This window comes from Microtus oregoni, unplaced genomic scaffold (assembly GCF_018167655.1).
Source record: "Microtus oregoni isolate MIOR12 unplaced genomic scaffold, Mior012 000002F_ref0000024, whole genome shotgun sequence".
Classification (NCBI taxonomy): domain Eukaryota; kingdom Metazoa; phylum Chordata; class Mammalia; order Rodentia; family Cricetidae; genus Microtus; species Microtus oregoni.
In genome coordinates, this window is record NW_024543061.1 from 38,356,337 (window position 1) to 38,373,000 (window position 16,664).

General features: G+C 45.3%; 1 protein-coding gene across 5 annotated transcripts in view; it reads right to left on the minus strand.

Annotated features, from left to right (window-relative positions):
- Nucleotides 1–3,447: 3,447 nt before the first annotated feature.
- Nucleotides 3,448–16,664, minus strand: part of Frmd4b (FERM domain containing 4B) — a 188,411-nt gene continuing 175,194 nt past the window's right edge. For 2 of the 5 annotated variants that reach the window (XM_041640412.1, XM_041640435.1), the window contains exons 20-24: nucleotides 15,052–15,171; nucleotides 12,507–13,318; nucleotides 9,357–9,489; nucleotides 6,123–6,214; nucleotides 3,448–5,057 (exon numbers count right to left, since the gene is read on the minus strand). In XM_041640412.1, coding sequence (XP_041496346.1) covers nucleotides 4,942–5,057; nucleotides 6,123–6,214; nucleotides 9,357–9,489; nucleotides 12,507–13,318; nucleotides 15,052–15,171 — 1,273 coding nt within the window. In that variant the 3' untranslated portion in view covers nucleotides 3,448–4,941. The remainder of the gene's footprint in view (nucleotides 5,058–6,122; nucleotides 6,215–9,356; nucleotides 9,490–12,506; nucleotides 13,319–15,051; nucleotides 15,172–16,664) is intronic. The other 3 variants (XM_041640414.1, XM_041640430.1, XM_041640423.1) reach the window with 3 other exon arrangements.

Consider the following 16,664-nt stretch of genomic DNA (forward strand, 5'->3'; position numbering starts at 1 on the left):
CCTTGTTAAGGAGCCTGGGAGAAGTAGCCTCTTGGATGTTGAGCTCCAGTCTCAGGGCTGCTCAGGGCAGAGTCTGAAAGCTTCAGTGCAGGAACTTGGGGCAAGTCAATATTCAGACAATGACTTAACTGAGGACGTGTTTTTTTTCTGAGACAAAGTCTCATCATTTTTCCAAGGCCGGCCTCCTAGGCTAAAGGAGTCCTCTGCCAAAGTCGCTGCAGCTGCAGGAACTGTAGGCATGGCACCGGGGTGCTGGGTGATGGAGTAACTTTCCATCCATCAATGCTAACAATAAACACCAGTGTATGTCTGGATCTCTATTAATCAACCAGTAATTTACTTTCTTGAATTAATTTTCTCATAACAATTCAATTGATTTTATCTTAAAAATTTATAGTTTCACAATACATTAGAAAATTTAAAAATCAGTATTTTATCATTGACAGTTTGAAATATACTACAGCACAACATAATGGAAACTTAATCAAAAATCATTGTTCTTTTTTTTTAAATTTATTTATTTATTAAGGATTTCTGCCTCGTCCCTGCAACTGCTTCCTATTTCCCTCCCCCTCCCCCGATCAAGTCCCACTCCCTCATCTGCTCGAAGAGCAATCAGGGTTCCCTGACCTGTGGGAAGCCCAAGGACTGCCCACCTCTATCCAGGTCTCGTAAGGTGAGCATCCAAACTGCCTAGGCTCCCACAAAGCCAGTACGTGCAGTAGGATCAAAAACCCACTGCGATTGTTCTTGAATTCTCAGTATTCCTCATTGTCCGCTATGTTCAGCTAGTCCGGATTTATCCCATGCTTTTTCAGACCTAGGCCAGCTGGCCTTGGTGAGTTCCCAATAGAACATCCCCATTGTCTTAGTGTGTGGGTGCACCCCTCGTGGTCCTGAGTTCCTTGCTCGTGCTCTGTCTCCTTCTGCTCCTGATTTGGACCTTGAGATTTCTGTCTGGTGCTCCCATGTGGGTCTCTGTCTCTGTCTCCTTTCATCGCCTGATGAAGGTTAATATTCAGATAAATAAAGGACATTGAGCTTATAATTCATGTTCCTAGAGAAGCTAAATAAGAAGGTGAATCCAAAAATCATTATTCTAATACTGAAGATTCTCTAAGGTCCAATATTAGGAAATGTCTTAGTCTAAACCCTGGTCCTTAGAAGAGGCCAAATTAATAGCTTAAAATGATCCTGGAATTTTTATTGCTTATATACTTGTTAGTTCATGAATAAAAAGGTGAATTTTAAATTTTTCTCAAGTATAGAACAAAATACTAACATCAAGGGAGGCAAGTGTACTCTTTAAATCCACTGTATAAAATATGTATATCTGCTTATTTTTTATGTATATAGGACTGTATGTATGTCTGTGCCTTGTGCATATACAAGCCAGAAGAAGGTGCTGGATCTCCTGGGACTGGAATTACAGATGGTTGTGAGCTGCTATGTGGATGCTGGGAAGCGAACCGAGGCCTTTAAAAGAGCAGACAGTGCTCTTAACCACTACGTCATCTCTCCAACTCAAAATATGCACATTTGTGGGGCAGATCAATATGTACTGATATGGAGTGAGGCTCAAGATAAGTTAGGACGTTATACACACATAATAATATAGAACGGGATACTTGTAATACAATGCTAGATTTAAAAAGAAAATGTAGGCATAGAAAAAAGTTCCAAACTAAGGGAACTGCTAGAGAGATCTCAGCAACTGAAGAGTGTGTTGGTTACACTCTGTGGCTGTGATGAAGCATCATGAACAAAAGAAACTTCAGGAGGGGTTATTTCAGCCTGCAGTTTCAGATCTGGAGTCCATGTGGTGGGGAGACAAGGCACACCATCAGAAGCAGGAAGTGCGCTGGTGACATTTTCATCCACACACAGGAAGCAAAGAGAGGAAGAAGAGGAGATAGGGAGATAAGTAGGGAGGAAGGAGGTAAATCCTTCCTCCAGTGACTTCCTTCTTCCAGCTAGGCTTCACCCCCTAAAGGTTCCATAATTTCCCCATACAGTACTACCAACAGAGAAGCAAGTGTTCAAATAAATGCACCTATAGGGGACATTTTTCATCGGAACCACCACAGAGTGCTTTGCTCCTCTTCCACAGGACCTGAGTTCACGTCCAACACACACACACTGGGAGGACTCACCACCACTCGTGACTTCAGCTCCTGGGGATCTGACACCTTCTGTGGGCATCTGCACACTTGTGCAATACATGTTTGCAGAGGCACGCATACGCAAAATTTAAAGTTTTTTTTTTTTGCACCAGATGGTGGTGGTGCACACTTCTAATCCCAGCACTGGGGAGGCAGAGGCAGGCAGATCTTGGCAAGTTTGAGGCCAGCCTGGTCTACAAAGGTAGTTCCAAGACAGCCAAAGCTGTTGCATAGAAAAGCCCTGTCTGGAAAAATGAAACAAAATGAAATAACAAAACAACAAGAATAAAAAAAACAGAAGAAAGAAAGAAAGAAAGAAAGGAAGGAAGAAAGAAAGAAAGAAAGAACTCGAAACTAATGTAACAGACTAACAATTGCATTCTGGGGAACAACACTTGCAGGACGTGATTACCTATGCTACCTGTGTTTCAAATGCTTTCTGTGAGTACGGAATATTTTTATACTAAAAAGACAATGTTTACATGTTGAAAATTTGCCTTGGTTAGTGTTTGCTTTCGAGTGAGCAGTTTCTGCAAAGGGCAGATGCGACCCTGTGGCAGAGCCATGACACTTCTCTCCAAAGTCTCCTCCGTTGCAGAAGCCCAGCCCCGTTTTCTCTTTGAAGGTTATACTTGTGATTCTGAGCACACGGCTTTTGGAGTGGCAAAGGGGGATCTTCGTGTAGGCTACATGCACAGAATGTTCATCTGAGTCTCCCTGTATTTCACTTCCACCCCTGCTCTTTCCAATAAACAAGATAAGATGATAGAGACAGAAATGCTTTCTTCCATTTAAAAGATTTGGTTTTAAAATAAAGATAAATTACTCACTATCAATCAGTTAGTGTTTTCAAACCCAAAAACCTAAAAATTCTCATCAATCATTCTCAGTGAAGTGATTATCTACCAAGCTTGATCAATTCTAAGGCCCTGTATCGAGAGGCACTGCAGTGGTAGAGAATCTGCCCAGGGTATGCAAGGACCTAGGTCCCGCCTCACACTGAAACAACAGAACAAAACAATATTTTATGTGTCACTAAGAAAGACAGAAAAACCAAACTGAACCAAACCAAAAACAAATACCCAACCACAGTCAATGCGACTAGGACATGATGATTATATGAGCCCTATTTTCAGATGTATGCATATAAAAAAGTGTATCTTGGAATCACAAAACATTGTAATGGTAAATGAGTTTGTGTCTTGTCTGATTTTCTTCTTGAAATGGAGCACCTCAGACTGTCTCTTGTGTACCCCAAACATAAACTCAAGCACTCGAACGCGTGTTCAGTAGCACACTTTCAGTTTATTGACCTATGTAGAAAAATAATAGGTCTCCAAAAGTCAAAACAGTGAAAGTAGATGCAAAAGGCTATTTCCAATTCCAGAAGGCTATACAAATATGCAAAAAGGAATAAGTTATTATTTTTTTAACTAGTGTCTTTTTTTTCCAAAAATTTTCCTGAATTTCATTTCTAATGATACAAATGACTAAGGACTGGTTTAACAAATCATTTTTATGTATATATTACATGCTTTGGAATACAAGTAGAAAAAGGTTCCAGAAAAGTTGTTGAGAAACGTCTCTATTCACAATATGAACAAGAAACTCGTATAAAAAGGAGGGAAAAGGAAGCACCTTTCATGGGATTTCAGAGCCGAATAAAGAGACAAAGATCAAGGCTGCCCTACAAGCAAGCAAATTCCTATGAAGAACAAATGCAGCTAATGAGTTCCTCCAGAAGGCCTAGGAGGTAGCTGAAGCCTCGTGATTCAATCTCCTGCAGCTTGGAGTAAAATCCTTTCTGCCCATCTTGTTTCGTCACTGGGTGACTCAGATCTACTTTTGGAGTTCAGATCGTAGGTTCAGCTTTCTCCTGCTCAGCACTTTAAGGCACACAATTCGTCTATGAGGACGTGGGTTGGCTTTGTCCTCTGGGGTCCTTTCCGTTATCATCTTGAAAGCCCTTTCCAGACTCTGGTTTCATGAACTTTCCACCTCAAGGCCGCCACTTCAAATGACAGGCGAGGTGGAGAGTCACCAGTCTGCACAGTCCACGTTGGGAAGCCCACCAGGGACTGGTGATATGTACCTTAAGAACGTTCTCCAAGCAGGGCTGGCCAGTCACTTCCTCTATGGGACAGGATGCTACAGCGACCAGAATGACTAGTCCATACTATGGTGCTTACGAAGAACGTCACTTTGTAATATCTTAAACCATTTACACTCATTCAGAACTTCATGAAAATCTAGCTTCTCTTCAAGTAAGTTTCCAATACTGTCTAAATCGTCATCTGTTTGTAGAAACAGTGTGTTTTCTGTCAGCTCACGAGTTCAAGCCTTGTAGTGGTGAGCCATGACTTAGGAGCTTCAGGGTTCCCTCTCTCAGCATTCTGAACTGTGCTCTGAAATCTCCCATCCTCCTTTCCAATGGGACAAACTCCCTGAACATGTCCCCAGTTTCAAGGCTTGCCTCTGACAATTGTTATTCCCTTCCTAAGAGCTCGCTGTGGGACACGGCTTCATGCCAATTCTCGTGACAGCAAACCCACAACGGGACCAGACTTAGTGAGAGGTTAGTGCCTAGAGTTTGAAAGGCAGGTCTTCCTCCAGGGCTTTGTGGGGCCAAATGGGTGATTCACTTCCAAACCACGAAAGTCTTCTCTTTGCCCTTTGACGCCTTTCATTTCTAAAGCCTTCTAGGAGACGAACACATTTTGCAAGGCACACTAGTGTGAGAACGTGCAGTGCTTGGTCAGGAGGTCCAGCTGCATTCAGACTAATGTTCCAGGCTTGGAGTCTTCGTGCCAAAAGAGTCTCTGCTCGCTACTCTCCAGGTTGTCCTCCAGCTGGTTTCCATCTGTACCGTCCAGCGGAGTGGTCTCTGCATACTGCCTGGTAAAGAGAACCGGGAAAGTTACTACCTGAATCTGTTTTCCTCGCTCAGTACAAAGACTCCAACGGGTTAGAGGGAAGCACTGTTAGGACAAAAGTTTCCAGAACCTAGCGCAGGAGGCAAAGAGCATACACTCTCTTCACCAAACAGTGGAGCATTGTCTGACAGGCACAGGACAGATTGCTGAACTCTGGGGAGAGTTCTACCTTTGTTTACTTTTCATTTACTAATGATTAGGGCCCAGAAGGTATCAAGTTACATGTTAACTTAAAGGCGTTTGTTGGGAAGAAATACAAATGTATTCTTTGCAGCAAAGAGTATTATGGGCTACAGTTTATTGCCCCATTTGACACTGCCTGGTTTGGTGTGTAATTTGATAATATCATCCCAGCGCTCATTCTCATATATTGTTTTGAATTCCCTTTGAAACAGTATAACTAGTTCCCTTATTAATAATGATACAAAAGTGAATCTTTGATGCATGCTTGCTTCTTAATTTGTTAACAAATCATATTTTAATTTTTTAAAAAGGCATGTTTTGACAACTCTTTAAATTAAGAGAATAAATTTCATGTTTTTCTCAGGGACAAGAAAAATACTTAAAGTTAGCAGGGATACCTTGAGATCTACGTCATATCCCAAGGGTTTATGGGCCAAATATAAATTGTCAGGGACCCAGGAAATGACATCATATAGGCACTGTGGTCTCAACACTGCCAGAAAAAAAAATAGTAGAAACAGACATATTTGGATAGTGTATTCAAACAAACACAGCCTGTTATACAAACGGTTCAGTTAAGCAAACCATGTTCTTCAACAGTAGGTTAAAAGAGGTTAGATAGTTAGTAGACTTGTGTTTGCAATTCCAAAGTCTTTTAGTAAAGTTGAGAAAAAAAAAACCTTTGGAAAGAGAGCTTTGGGCAGAGATACTATATAAATTCAGGGTTTTAGTGTTTTCAGGGAACGTCAAAGCAAAGTCAGACTTCACAAGCTCACACGGCAGCCAGGAAGGGCAAAAGTCCTGCTGTCCAGAAGCAGCAGGCAGAGTGGAGCGCTGTACTTACTCCCGCTGGCTACACTGAGCAAGACAGAGCTTACTACTGAGCTCGCCTCTGGAGTCACAACCGTCCTCTGCGACAGAGGGCCTCGCTTGTGCCTAGTGAGGGGAAAGTCAGGACGAGGAAAGGACGAGGAAACAGGAAGGGAAAGGAAACAAGTTCATCTGAAACCCGGCAGGAGAGCACAAACCTGCCCCCTCTGAGACACTCCTAGCACAGAGACTCCTGCCTGTCTGCTTGGGGAGTTCACCAGTGCCAGGTTTGCCAAACCATACTAGGGAAAAGTCGCCAGTAAAAACTCCTAGCTTTCTATAAATAACATACAGCTTATTAAAAAAAATATATATAAACCCGCTCATATGTTGCTGAGCCTTTTAAGACTTTAGTGTGGACAATCTAGAGTTTTTCTTCTGCATCATGAAATTTATTTCATCTCTTACTTTTATTAGCATAACTAATGTGCTAATTGAACAAAATAAGGTTCACTATAACATTTTCACATGTGTATGTGTTCTCTCTCTGATTTTAAAAATGGTGCTTTCTGTTGGTTGGCTTGCTTTGTTTTTTGAGACTGGGGCTCACATTATAGCTCAGATGGACCTTAAGGTCATTATGTAGTCCCAGCTGCCCACAAGTTTACAGCAATCCTCTTGCCTTCGCCTCCCAAGAACATGAATCACCATGGCAGCTTTAAAAACACGTTTCCATAAAAATGCATCATGCATTCTTAAGGCAAATTTCTGAAGTTTTATCAGTGGTTATTGCTGTATTTGGCTTGTTAGTAAATTAAATTAAAGTGATCAGATTGTATCATAGTTTTAAAAATCCTACACAAGACAGGTATGTACTTCTGTGATCTTTGGGGCATCAGTGTTCCCCATTTTTAAAGACCACACTTGTCAGTTTTAAGTATTAACCCTAGTTTGGGGACGAAGGCTGAGGATGTGATCTGAAATGCAGGCAAACACAGCACACAGGATACATTAATATCACTACTAATACGAAGGATCATAATGTTCAACTATGGAGCTTCTATATAAAGCATCATGTATTTAATACTTAGTTATATATGTAAGGTTTAAAATGTTGGAGAGATGGCTCAGTGGCTAAAAGAACTGGCTGCTCTTCCAGAGGACCTGGGTTCAATTCCCAGCACCCACATGGTGGCTTACAACTGTCTGTTTCAGGGGATCCAGCACCCTCATACAGAGTATATATGAGCAAAACACCAGTGCACATTAAATAAAAATAAATAAATCATTTAAAAATGTTTAACTATAGTCACATAAAAGGTGGTGCACACCTTTAATCCCAGAACTAAGGAGGCAGAGACAGGTAGATCTCTGAGTTTGAGGCCAGCCTGGTCTACATAGTAAGTTCCAGGACAACCAGGGCTACACAGAGAAACCCTTTCTTGAAAAATCAAAACAAACAAACCAACAAAAAGTTTAACAACATAGGACTGAATTTTTAAGATATTAAATTTTTAAATGAGATGTATAATTTAATACACAGTATAAGATGCAAAACTGTATTTACCGTATCATTATGGTCATGTTTGAAAGGACAGAGGGTCATAAAGAAATGTGTCAAATGTTGATAACACTGTCTCTGGTTGGTAGAATTAAGGCTCCATTGTTATCTTTGCTAGTCCTTTGTAACTCTCCATGTTTTCTCCACAGTGAGTGACGTGAGTTTGCATAGTGGAACTTTAAATAACTTCCAATTTCCTGCACACTGTGTCCCCTCTGACCCTAGCCTGCTCTGACTGAAATATATAGGCAGACTTGGAGAAAATAGATTTTCTTCTCAGAGGGTTTAGCAGCTTCTGGAATCAATGAAGGCAGAGATAATGATAAGAGAACCGTTTTGCGCACTGACTCAGCGAAAAGAAAAGAATCACCGTTCAAACACGAAAAGCATCAGCAAATCTAGCCAAGATGCTGAGAGCTGTGTTGAAAGAGTTATGCTCAAACTTGGGTCTGTTCATTATGGTTCCTGCTGCAAACTCATTCTCAAGCATGATTTAGACAAGTCCCAGCCCTCTGACATCCTGCGAAGTACAGTTCCACCAAATCTATTTTGAGCACACCCTTTGTTGAGCTGAGACAATTGGCTTAATATTTCAAGCCAAGAAAAACTCTGGTGGAATGTGGGGAAGAAAAACAAAGATTGGGGGACCAAATACTTCCAGTTAGCCTGGACCGCCAACTGGCTCTGCAGCTAACCTGCCCAGTTCGCTAGCACAGACACTGTGCAAGCTGTGGTCTTTCTAAGTTTCCTTCACTGGAAGTGGCAATGGGACTTAAACAACAAGATCAAATTCTCGACAACAACCAAAAAGTACCGAGAAAGTGCTTGTCTTCACGGCACTGTTGGTGTAAAAGGAAGGAATGAAACTAGTTCCTCCTCCGCAGAAGAATTAAAAACCGTGAGAGTTCCAAGTCTGTGATTTTGGGGAGGGCCCTTGTTAAGTTTTAGGCTAATCTCTTTGATGCATTTTAGTGGGCCTGAGACGATATGCTAATCATTTGCTCCATCCACTTGCCTATCAGTCTGGGCCAGGGGAGTTACTCGCTCATTCTGGAAGAAGCTGGTGAATCTTTAGAGTCGCACTGTGCCGCCTTGCATGTGTGCACTCCCTTTACTGTTTACGGAGACCTACTGGAGCAGACAAGCAGGACAGATGGCTGTGTCCAACGCGTCTTAGCGAACACAAAAAGATAGCAAGTGGGGACATCTAACCGACCAACTGCTGACTGGACTCTAGTACAAAGAGCTTTACTGGGGGAGAGGAATTTTCCCTGCAGTTTTTCTCTCTTCCAAAGGAGACTTATCCACAATTACAGTTTTAAATACACCCTTACAATGGAAGAAAGAAAACAGCCCAGCTGTGGACTGAGGCTTTCATGTGCACAGCTGTAAGACAAGGCTGACTTTGGATGAGCTCGAGGGAGCTCAGAAAGCTTCAAAAGTCCGGTTGCATTTTCCGGCTTTGCTGGCCATGTGCTGTGTGTCAAAGGCACTTAGCTTTGTTCTCAGAGTGCGAGCACAGACACAGCTACCAGTAAACTAACGAGCATGGCCATTTTCTAATCAGACATTATTTACGGAATGAGGTGGCAGTTGGGTTCAGCCACAAACCCCGTGTTACATCTTGTCACACCGAGACTTCATTGTAGGAGCCAGGTAACCTTAGGAGAAGGCCAAGCTTCTAGAATCTACTCAGGACTTTCTCACCTGCTTGGAGAGGGCAAGGGATTGTAGATGCTGCCGTAGTAGCTGGTGTAGGGAGAATGCACTGGATTTTCGTATTCCGACAGCCCCACGGTTACCTGGGTCCTCCAGTTCCCGGAAGCATTTGTAGAAGACACTAGGAAAAAGAATGGGAAGGGGGAGCACATTAGTTGAAATACTTCAAGCCAATCTCTTCAGGTTGCCTCACAGTCAAGTGTGTGTAGAGCAGAGAAATGAAAGGCCTGGGTTTGGTTTTGGATTTGCCAGTGCTGGGGATGGGTACAGGCCATCTACCACCAAGATAGAACCCCATATTTGAGCCAGAATTTGCAGTCAATTTGTTGGCTTAGTGACTGAGCGACCCTGGGCTGATAGTTTATTCTTTTCAAGGTTCAGTTTCCGTCCCTGTGGAGAGGATAATAACATAAATATGTTCTGTGTGGCCACAGCACCAGGACTAAAGGTAACTATGAACATCTTCAACCTAGTGAAGAAGACAGACTCACAACCTGATCATTTATTATTAATAGCATTCTGAAGGAAGGACGAAACATTTTCAATTACGCATATTTCTAAGTAGCCCAGAAGAAAAGGGAGAGGAGTCTCATGAAGGGAGAGAAGCTCGCCCTGGGGCCTTCAGCTCTGAGATGGTACCCGAGAGTACCTAGAGTCTGTGGAGGAAAAACATCCAGCCCGGTGACTTGTTGAGACTTGACTGCCAAAGGCAACACAAGGTCACTGGCAAGACAGGACATTTTCTGTTGTTGAATCAAAAACAATGGGGGTGGGGACAGAAGCTAGCAAAAGGAGGAAGAGGCCAGTTTGTAAAAGAGACTAGTTGGGAACCAGGGGAGGACATGGGCATCATTCTGAAGCCGAGCCAGATTGAAGGCCTGCCACTGGTTTCTGCTGCCCTCTCTGTAAAACCAGTCCTGCATCACACCTGGTCTACGCGGGTGGCTCTACATTCCTGTGCACATCCAAGTCTCTCACACACAGGCCCGGTCATGGTTCTTCCTGTTCGCCATGTTCTCTTCCTGGCTACTGACCTCTTTCCACACCCACCAGCCACTCGGCAGTCACCACAGACAGACGCACTTCGGAATACAGCTACTTATAGTACCATGTAATTTTCACTAACAGATGTAGGATTCTTGTGGTGGGTTTCCAAGACTGAGGCCTTGGGGTCATACTGTTCGAGCTGGAACAGAAGCCCCTACTTTGTTACCTGCCAGCCAAGAGGATTGGCAGGGTCATTCAAACGCTAAACCAGAGTCATGGCAACTGTAAGATAAGAATAATAACAAACCCAGCTACAGCAGTCACTGCTACTCATACTAAAGGGGAGAGCACCCAGGCACAGAGAGCTGCCAGGTCAAGGTGGCTACCGTCACTCCTGAAGCTGAGTCACACGAAGCCTTCGGGTGGTACGAAATCTGACTAACCAGAAACAGGAAGTGCAGCTCTCCGTGTGAATGAGGTGTGCCTGTAGAACTCCATCTCTAAAGCTGTAAAGTGGGGGAGGAATGAGGAACATTCCAGAAAGGATTTCAGGGAGCCTTGGTTTCATCCATTTACCAAGGATGCGCTGCTCAGCCAGGTGTGGTGGGGCAGGATTGGGAGAGGCCCTGCGAGTTTGAGGCCAGCCCAGGACACACTGTAAGATCCTATCTGAAACCACCAAGGGGAGCTTAAGGGGAGGAGGAATGCTCCTGGTGGGACAGTCAGCAGAGCTGACACCAGGTCAGACCCAGGAAGTAGTAACTCCATTTTCACCCTTGCCCTAGATACAAAGCCAAGAGCCGAGACAGGGTTCTGAATCACACCTGTTTCCCCTGGGTGTTCCCTCAGCCTTGTGCACCAAAAGCCATCCTCAAGAATTTCCAGACCCCTTGTTTGCCTTTATTCTTGTGGAACTCTGTCCAGGTGTGAACTGGGAAAGCCTTTCATGCTGCACCCTGAACCTTAAGAATAAGCCAGACATCTTCTAGGTCAGGGCTATAAACCACAAGAAATAATGATAGGGGCCTCTTTCGGGTGTTAGAGGTGTTCATATAGTCCTAGCCGAAGTCCAAAGTCCTAGAGATAGGAACAAAATGGAACCCAAACAAAGTCTCCATGGCAATGTTTTTGTCAGCAAATTCAGGAATCTCAAAGGTACAATTCACCCTAACTGCTCTCCACAGGCTCGGAAATCCCCACGTGTGTTTAAGGGAGGCAGCAAAACCCAGGGCCCAGGTTTCTGTGAATCAATTCATTTCTTCAGATCTGAAGCTGACTTAATTTTCATACATCCCTCCGTCTGCTGACGAGACCCTGAGCTCATGGCGGCCAGACATGGTTTCAGTCCTGCGCTCTCACTGAGGCAGGCAGACCTCCCCTCGGCTCCTACTTCTCTGCTGTTACCTAGTCCAGGTTAGGGTGTGCTGCAGGAACGTGAGCAGAGGGAGCCGCCAGACCCTACATAAAGGTTAGAAAGGGGACACTTCTGATGATCGAAAATTATCTACAACAATTCCTGGAGTTGTTTGGTAATGATGGTGGACGTCGAATCAGATTTTCAAGCACTCCAGGCAAGTGCCCGGTCCCTCAAATTCCTCACATTAGCAATTCAGTAGCGCTTAATACAGACTGAGATAAGATAAAGAAAGCATGTAGAAAAATACTTCACAAATACCAGAGTCTATCAGAATTACTGTAAACCTTATGCAGGCAGGCAGGTACGTGAATAATCAATCAGTCTTGGAACTGATCACATCTTGGTGGCCAACGAGAAGGGAGGCATGATCCTTAATGCCTTCTGCTCAGCTCGTGTGTTTCTTTCAAAATGTCAACCCCCAACGATGAGACCACATTGGAGAGATGTGGCTATCAGCCTAAGACCCAGACAACAGAAGGCTGGTGAAAGCACCACCACAGGACAGCACAGACTAGGTACTCAGCAGGCCTGAATCTACAAAAGGCTCCGCCAGGCTCTTTCGCTCTGTGAAGGACTGCAGAGCGCTGTCCAAGTTAGCAGTTCAAACTATGGGTCCGCTGAATGACTGTCACTCTTAATGACCTTGGGGACCAATTTCATGACCCCAGACAGGCGTGTTGTGGGAGTATGGTAGATGGTGACCCCAAGGGTGATGTGCTTCCCAGCCATCTTACCTGAAGAATAGGAAGACGCTCGACTGCTCGGAGAACAGGGCACCTGCAGTCCCGGAAATCCCAAGCACCTCTGTGAGCCCCTGTCTGAGTCAAAGCTAGACTGTGGGCTGTGTCCCTGATCCTTTTGCCCAGAAGCCCTCTGGTACCAGCCACGCAGATGCTCAGCAACTAAGGCCTTGTGGATGTTTTTGGTGATGTGCTCAGATTTCACGGCAGCCTTCCTCGGCAGCCGGAGAGTTGCATAAGGGTTATGGGGCACGCGGTCCACCTCGTCTTCATGGAAAGACCTGCTGTTGTAGTCCCGCTGGCGGTCGTATCCATAGTGAGCTGAGGACCGGTAAGAAGGGTTGACACTGTACTGTCCCTCAGTGTCATTCTCATAGACATAGCCACCGCTATAATACAGGTCACACTCCGCATACGGTGCATATCCGGTGATGTAGTAACCAGAAGGTGGGTCCTGACCCTTTGAGTAGACACCGTTCCTCAAGGTCTCCTTTTGTGCTAGGTTGGGCATGCTTCCTGAATTGGAAGTAGACACATGCTGCTTCTTGGACCTTCTCCTACCCCTGGCACGGGTGTCCAGCGTCTGGGTGGTGTAGTAAGGGCCAGAAGCAGGCGTCACACAGTAATACTCGGAGCTTGACTGGCTTGTGTAGGAAGACCCGTCATCGAGGATCTCGGTGCTACTGCTTCTTTGGGATTTGGAGAGGGTGAAAAATGGCTTGTCATTGTCCATCTCACAGAGCAGGTGGGACTGGGACTCCAGGCTTCCGCTCCGCTGGCGGCAGTGCTGAGACGAAGAGTCGGGTCTGAAGGAAGAGGAGAGGAAATGAGAAAAACAGGACCCAAGGAAGCAAAAAGAACATTAGGCTGAGGGCTGTGAGAAGGCTCTGTAGCACAGCGCTTGCTGTGTGAGCATGAAAACTTGAGTTTAATGCTGCAGAACCCATGTAGAAAAGACACACATGGTTCCTGCAATCTCCATGCTAGGGGAGGGGCTGCCAGGCAGGTCCCTGAAGCTTGAGTCTAGACAAATAGGTGAGTTTAAGGTTTAACTGGAGAGCTGATCTCAAAAAATAAGGTGGTGGAACAGTGGTGGCTCACACCTCTAATCCCAGCACCCGAGAGGCAGAGCCAGGCAGATCTCTGTGAGTTTGAGGCTGACCCGGTCTACAAAGTGAGTTGTAGGACAGCCAGAGATGTACCAAAGGGAAACCCTGTCTGGGGTGGGGCGGGGAGAGGTGGAGAATGATTGAGGAAAGTGGCCCGCGTTGACCTCTGGTCTCTATATACATGTACAATCACGTGTGTGAGCACCCACACATGTGCACATATAGGAACACATGCGGCACAGAGAAAAGAACACGCTGAATGGATTTGTAACTTCTAAATCCAATTGAACTTTCAGGATTCCAAGCGTGACCACACAACAGAGTCCACCTGCTCACATCACACACTGGTTCTTTAATAAGTTCTTATCATGGTCTTTTCTATGGGAAGAATAGGTAGAATAGGTTCTGGTATTGTGCAAGCCAAATCCTTCCTTGAAGATATATGTACACACATATGTATATATGTGTGTGTATATGCGTATATATACATTTTATATACATACACATATACGTGTATACACACATATATACGTATATGTAGGTATGTATGCATATGTCTGTATATAATGATATGCACTCTGAATTAAGGCTGTTCTCCAATAGGTGTTTGGAGGCTCCTCTCTTCTCACATAACATTAGTTTACATAAGAATAAAAGAGAAGCAAGGTGGAGTGGAGTTTAGGCCTAAACCAGAGATACTGGTGAGTCACGGTTTGGCTGGCTATTCACCAGCTCTAAGAGTTAGGGCAAGATACTTAACTTCTCTCAGTTTTGCTTCTGGGTTTGTAAAATGAGATGAAAATGGTACCTAATATCCTCTTCATATATTTGCTTGCTTTGAGTACTAACTAAAATAGCAAGGGTAAAGCCTTTATGGGGCTGAGGCTATAGCTCAGCTGGCAGTGCTGGCCTAGCATGTATCAAGCCCCGGTTTTGGATCTTGGTGTCACAGAAGCCAGGTGTAGTGTGTATGTCTGTAGTTTAGTCTGAGGTAGGTGGTGGAAGCAGGAAGGTGAGGACTTGAAGCTCATTCTTGGCTACATAGTGAGTCAACTTGGACTATAGAAAATGGTGTTGCTAAACAAATAGGATCTTTAAAAAAATAAAGAAAGATAAAACATTTATCATAGAACTCTGCAAATACTTCAAAGCTTCCCCGCAGTTATTCTCACCCTTGTCAATGAATTATGAATTGTAATACCTAGTTGAGGAAATTAAAGTACTAAAAATCCAATATATGCCTGAAGAAACCAAGTACATGGTGTTGACTCACAAATTAGAAATTATAAGTTAGCGGGAAATGGGCTAGTGTGCGCCAGGGCTACCAACGAGTGGAAAGTCACTTTAAAAGATTGAAAAGTGCAGCCAAAGCCAGGCAAGCACTCAGGCCAACAGTGGCGGAGCTGAGGCAGTAGAAATGAGGTTCTTACTCCAGGTGGCTGCTGCTGTAGGCATTCCGAGTCAGGACGGGCGTGGTGGGCATGCTCCGTCCTCCTTGGGGCCGCCGCTCCAGTGTTTTGTAAGGGCTGCTGTGGGTGGACAGCATTTCTCTGCAATGAAAAGGAATTGAAGAAATGGTGAACCTCCTGGTGTTCCTGGCAAACTTGTTACACATTGATGTGAAACTTACTGGGAAGTAATGGAAAGAGAGCATGAGAGAAGGATGGGGGTGAGAGTCTCTGGAGGTGAGCATCCTGGGGGAGGGAATCTCTGGAGGTGAGCATCCTGGGCGGGGGAGTCTCTGGAGGTGAGCATCCTGAGGTGGGCGAGTCTCTGGAGGTGAGCATCCTGAGGGGGGGAATCTCTGGAGGTGAGCATCCTGAGGGGAGGAATCTCTGGAGGTGAGCATCCTGAGGGGGGGCGAGTCTCTGGAGGTGAGCATCCTGGGGGGGGGGTCTCTGGAGGTGAGCATCCTGAGGTGGGCGAGTCTCTGGAGGTGAGCATCCTGGGGGGGGAATCTCTGGAGGTGAGCATCCTGAGGGGGGTCTTTGGAGGTGAGCATCCTGAGGAGGATCTCTGAAGGTGAGCATCCTGAGGGGGTCTCTGGAGGTGAGCACCCTGAGGAGAATCTCTGGAGGTGAGCATCCTGAGGGGGGTCTTTGGAGGTGAGCATCCTGAGGAGAATCTCTGGAGGTGAGCATCCTGAGGGGGGGGAATCTCTGGAGGTGAGCATCCTGAGGGGGGGGAATCTCTGGAGGTGAGCATCCTGAGGGGGGGAATCTCTGGAGGTGAGCATCCTGAGGGGGTCTCTGGAGGTGAGCATCCTGAGGAGAATCTCTGGAGGTGAGCATCCTGAGGGGGGTCTTTGGAGGTGAGCATCCTGAGGGGGGGAATCTCTGGAGGTGAGCATCCTGAGGGGGGGAATCTCTGGAGGTGAGCATCCTGAGGGGAATCTCTGGAGGTGAGCATCCTGAGGGGGTCTCCGGAGGTGAGCATCCTGAGGGGGGATCTCTGGAGGTGAGCATCCTGGGGGGGGGAATCTCTGAAGGTGAGCATCCTGAGGGGGGTCTCTGGAGGTGAGCATCCTGAGGAGAATCTCTGAAGGTGAGCATCCTGAGGGGGGTCTCTGGAGGTGAGCATCCTGAGGGGAATCTCTGGAGGTGAGCATCCTGAGGGGTCCTGGATGACTTAGCAGAAGCACGTGTGTGGCTTGACTGTCTTGAATCACACACACAGGCAATAAGAAGTAGGATAGACTGAAAGCAACTGCCGTGAGACTCAGCAGCCCTTCCCTCAAGTCTGCTCAGAAATATTTGGGGTTTGACAAACACACACACACACACACACAGTATAGAAGAGAGTAGGCACAACTGTGCTCCAACAAAACTTAATGTCATTTTCAGACACCACCAAATATTATTGCTTTCGACCTGTTACCTCCAATTTCTTGGGAATAATTTCTTAAACAGTCAGCTCATAGTGGCTGAGTTGATGTGGCCCATGGCTGTTAGCTATAGGTACTTGACTAAAGCATATCATCTTTAAATCATGTTTTTCTATTTCCCAGAATGCTAGGAACATAGCTGCCTAAGGGGCATCCTTA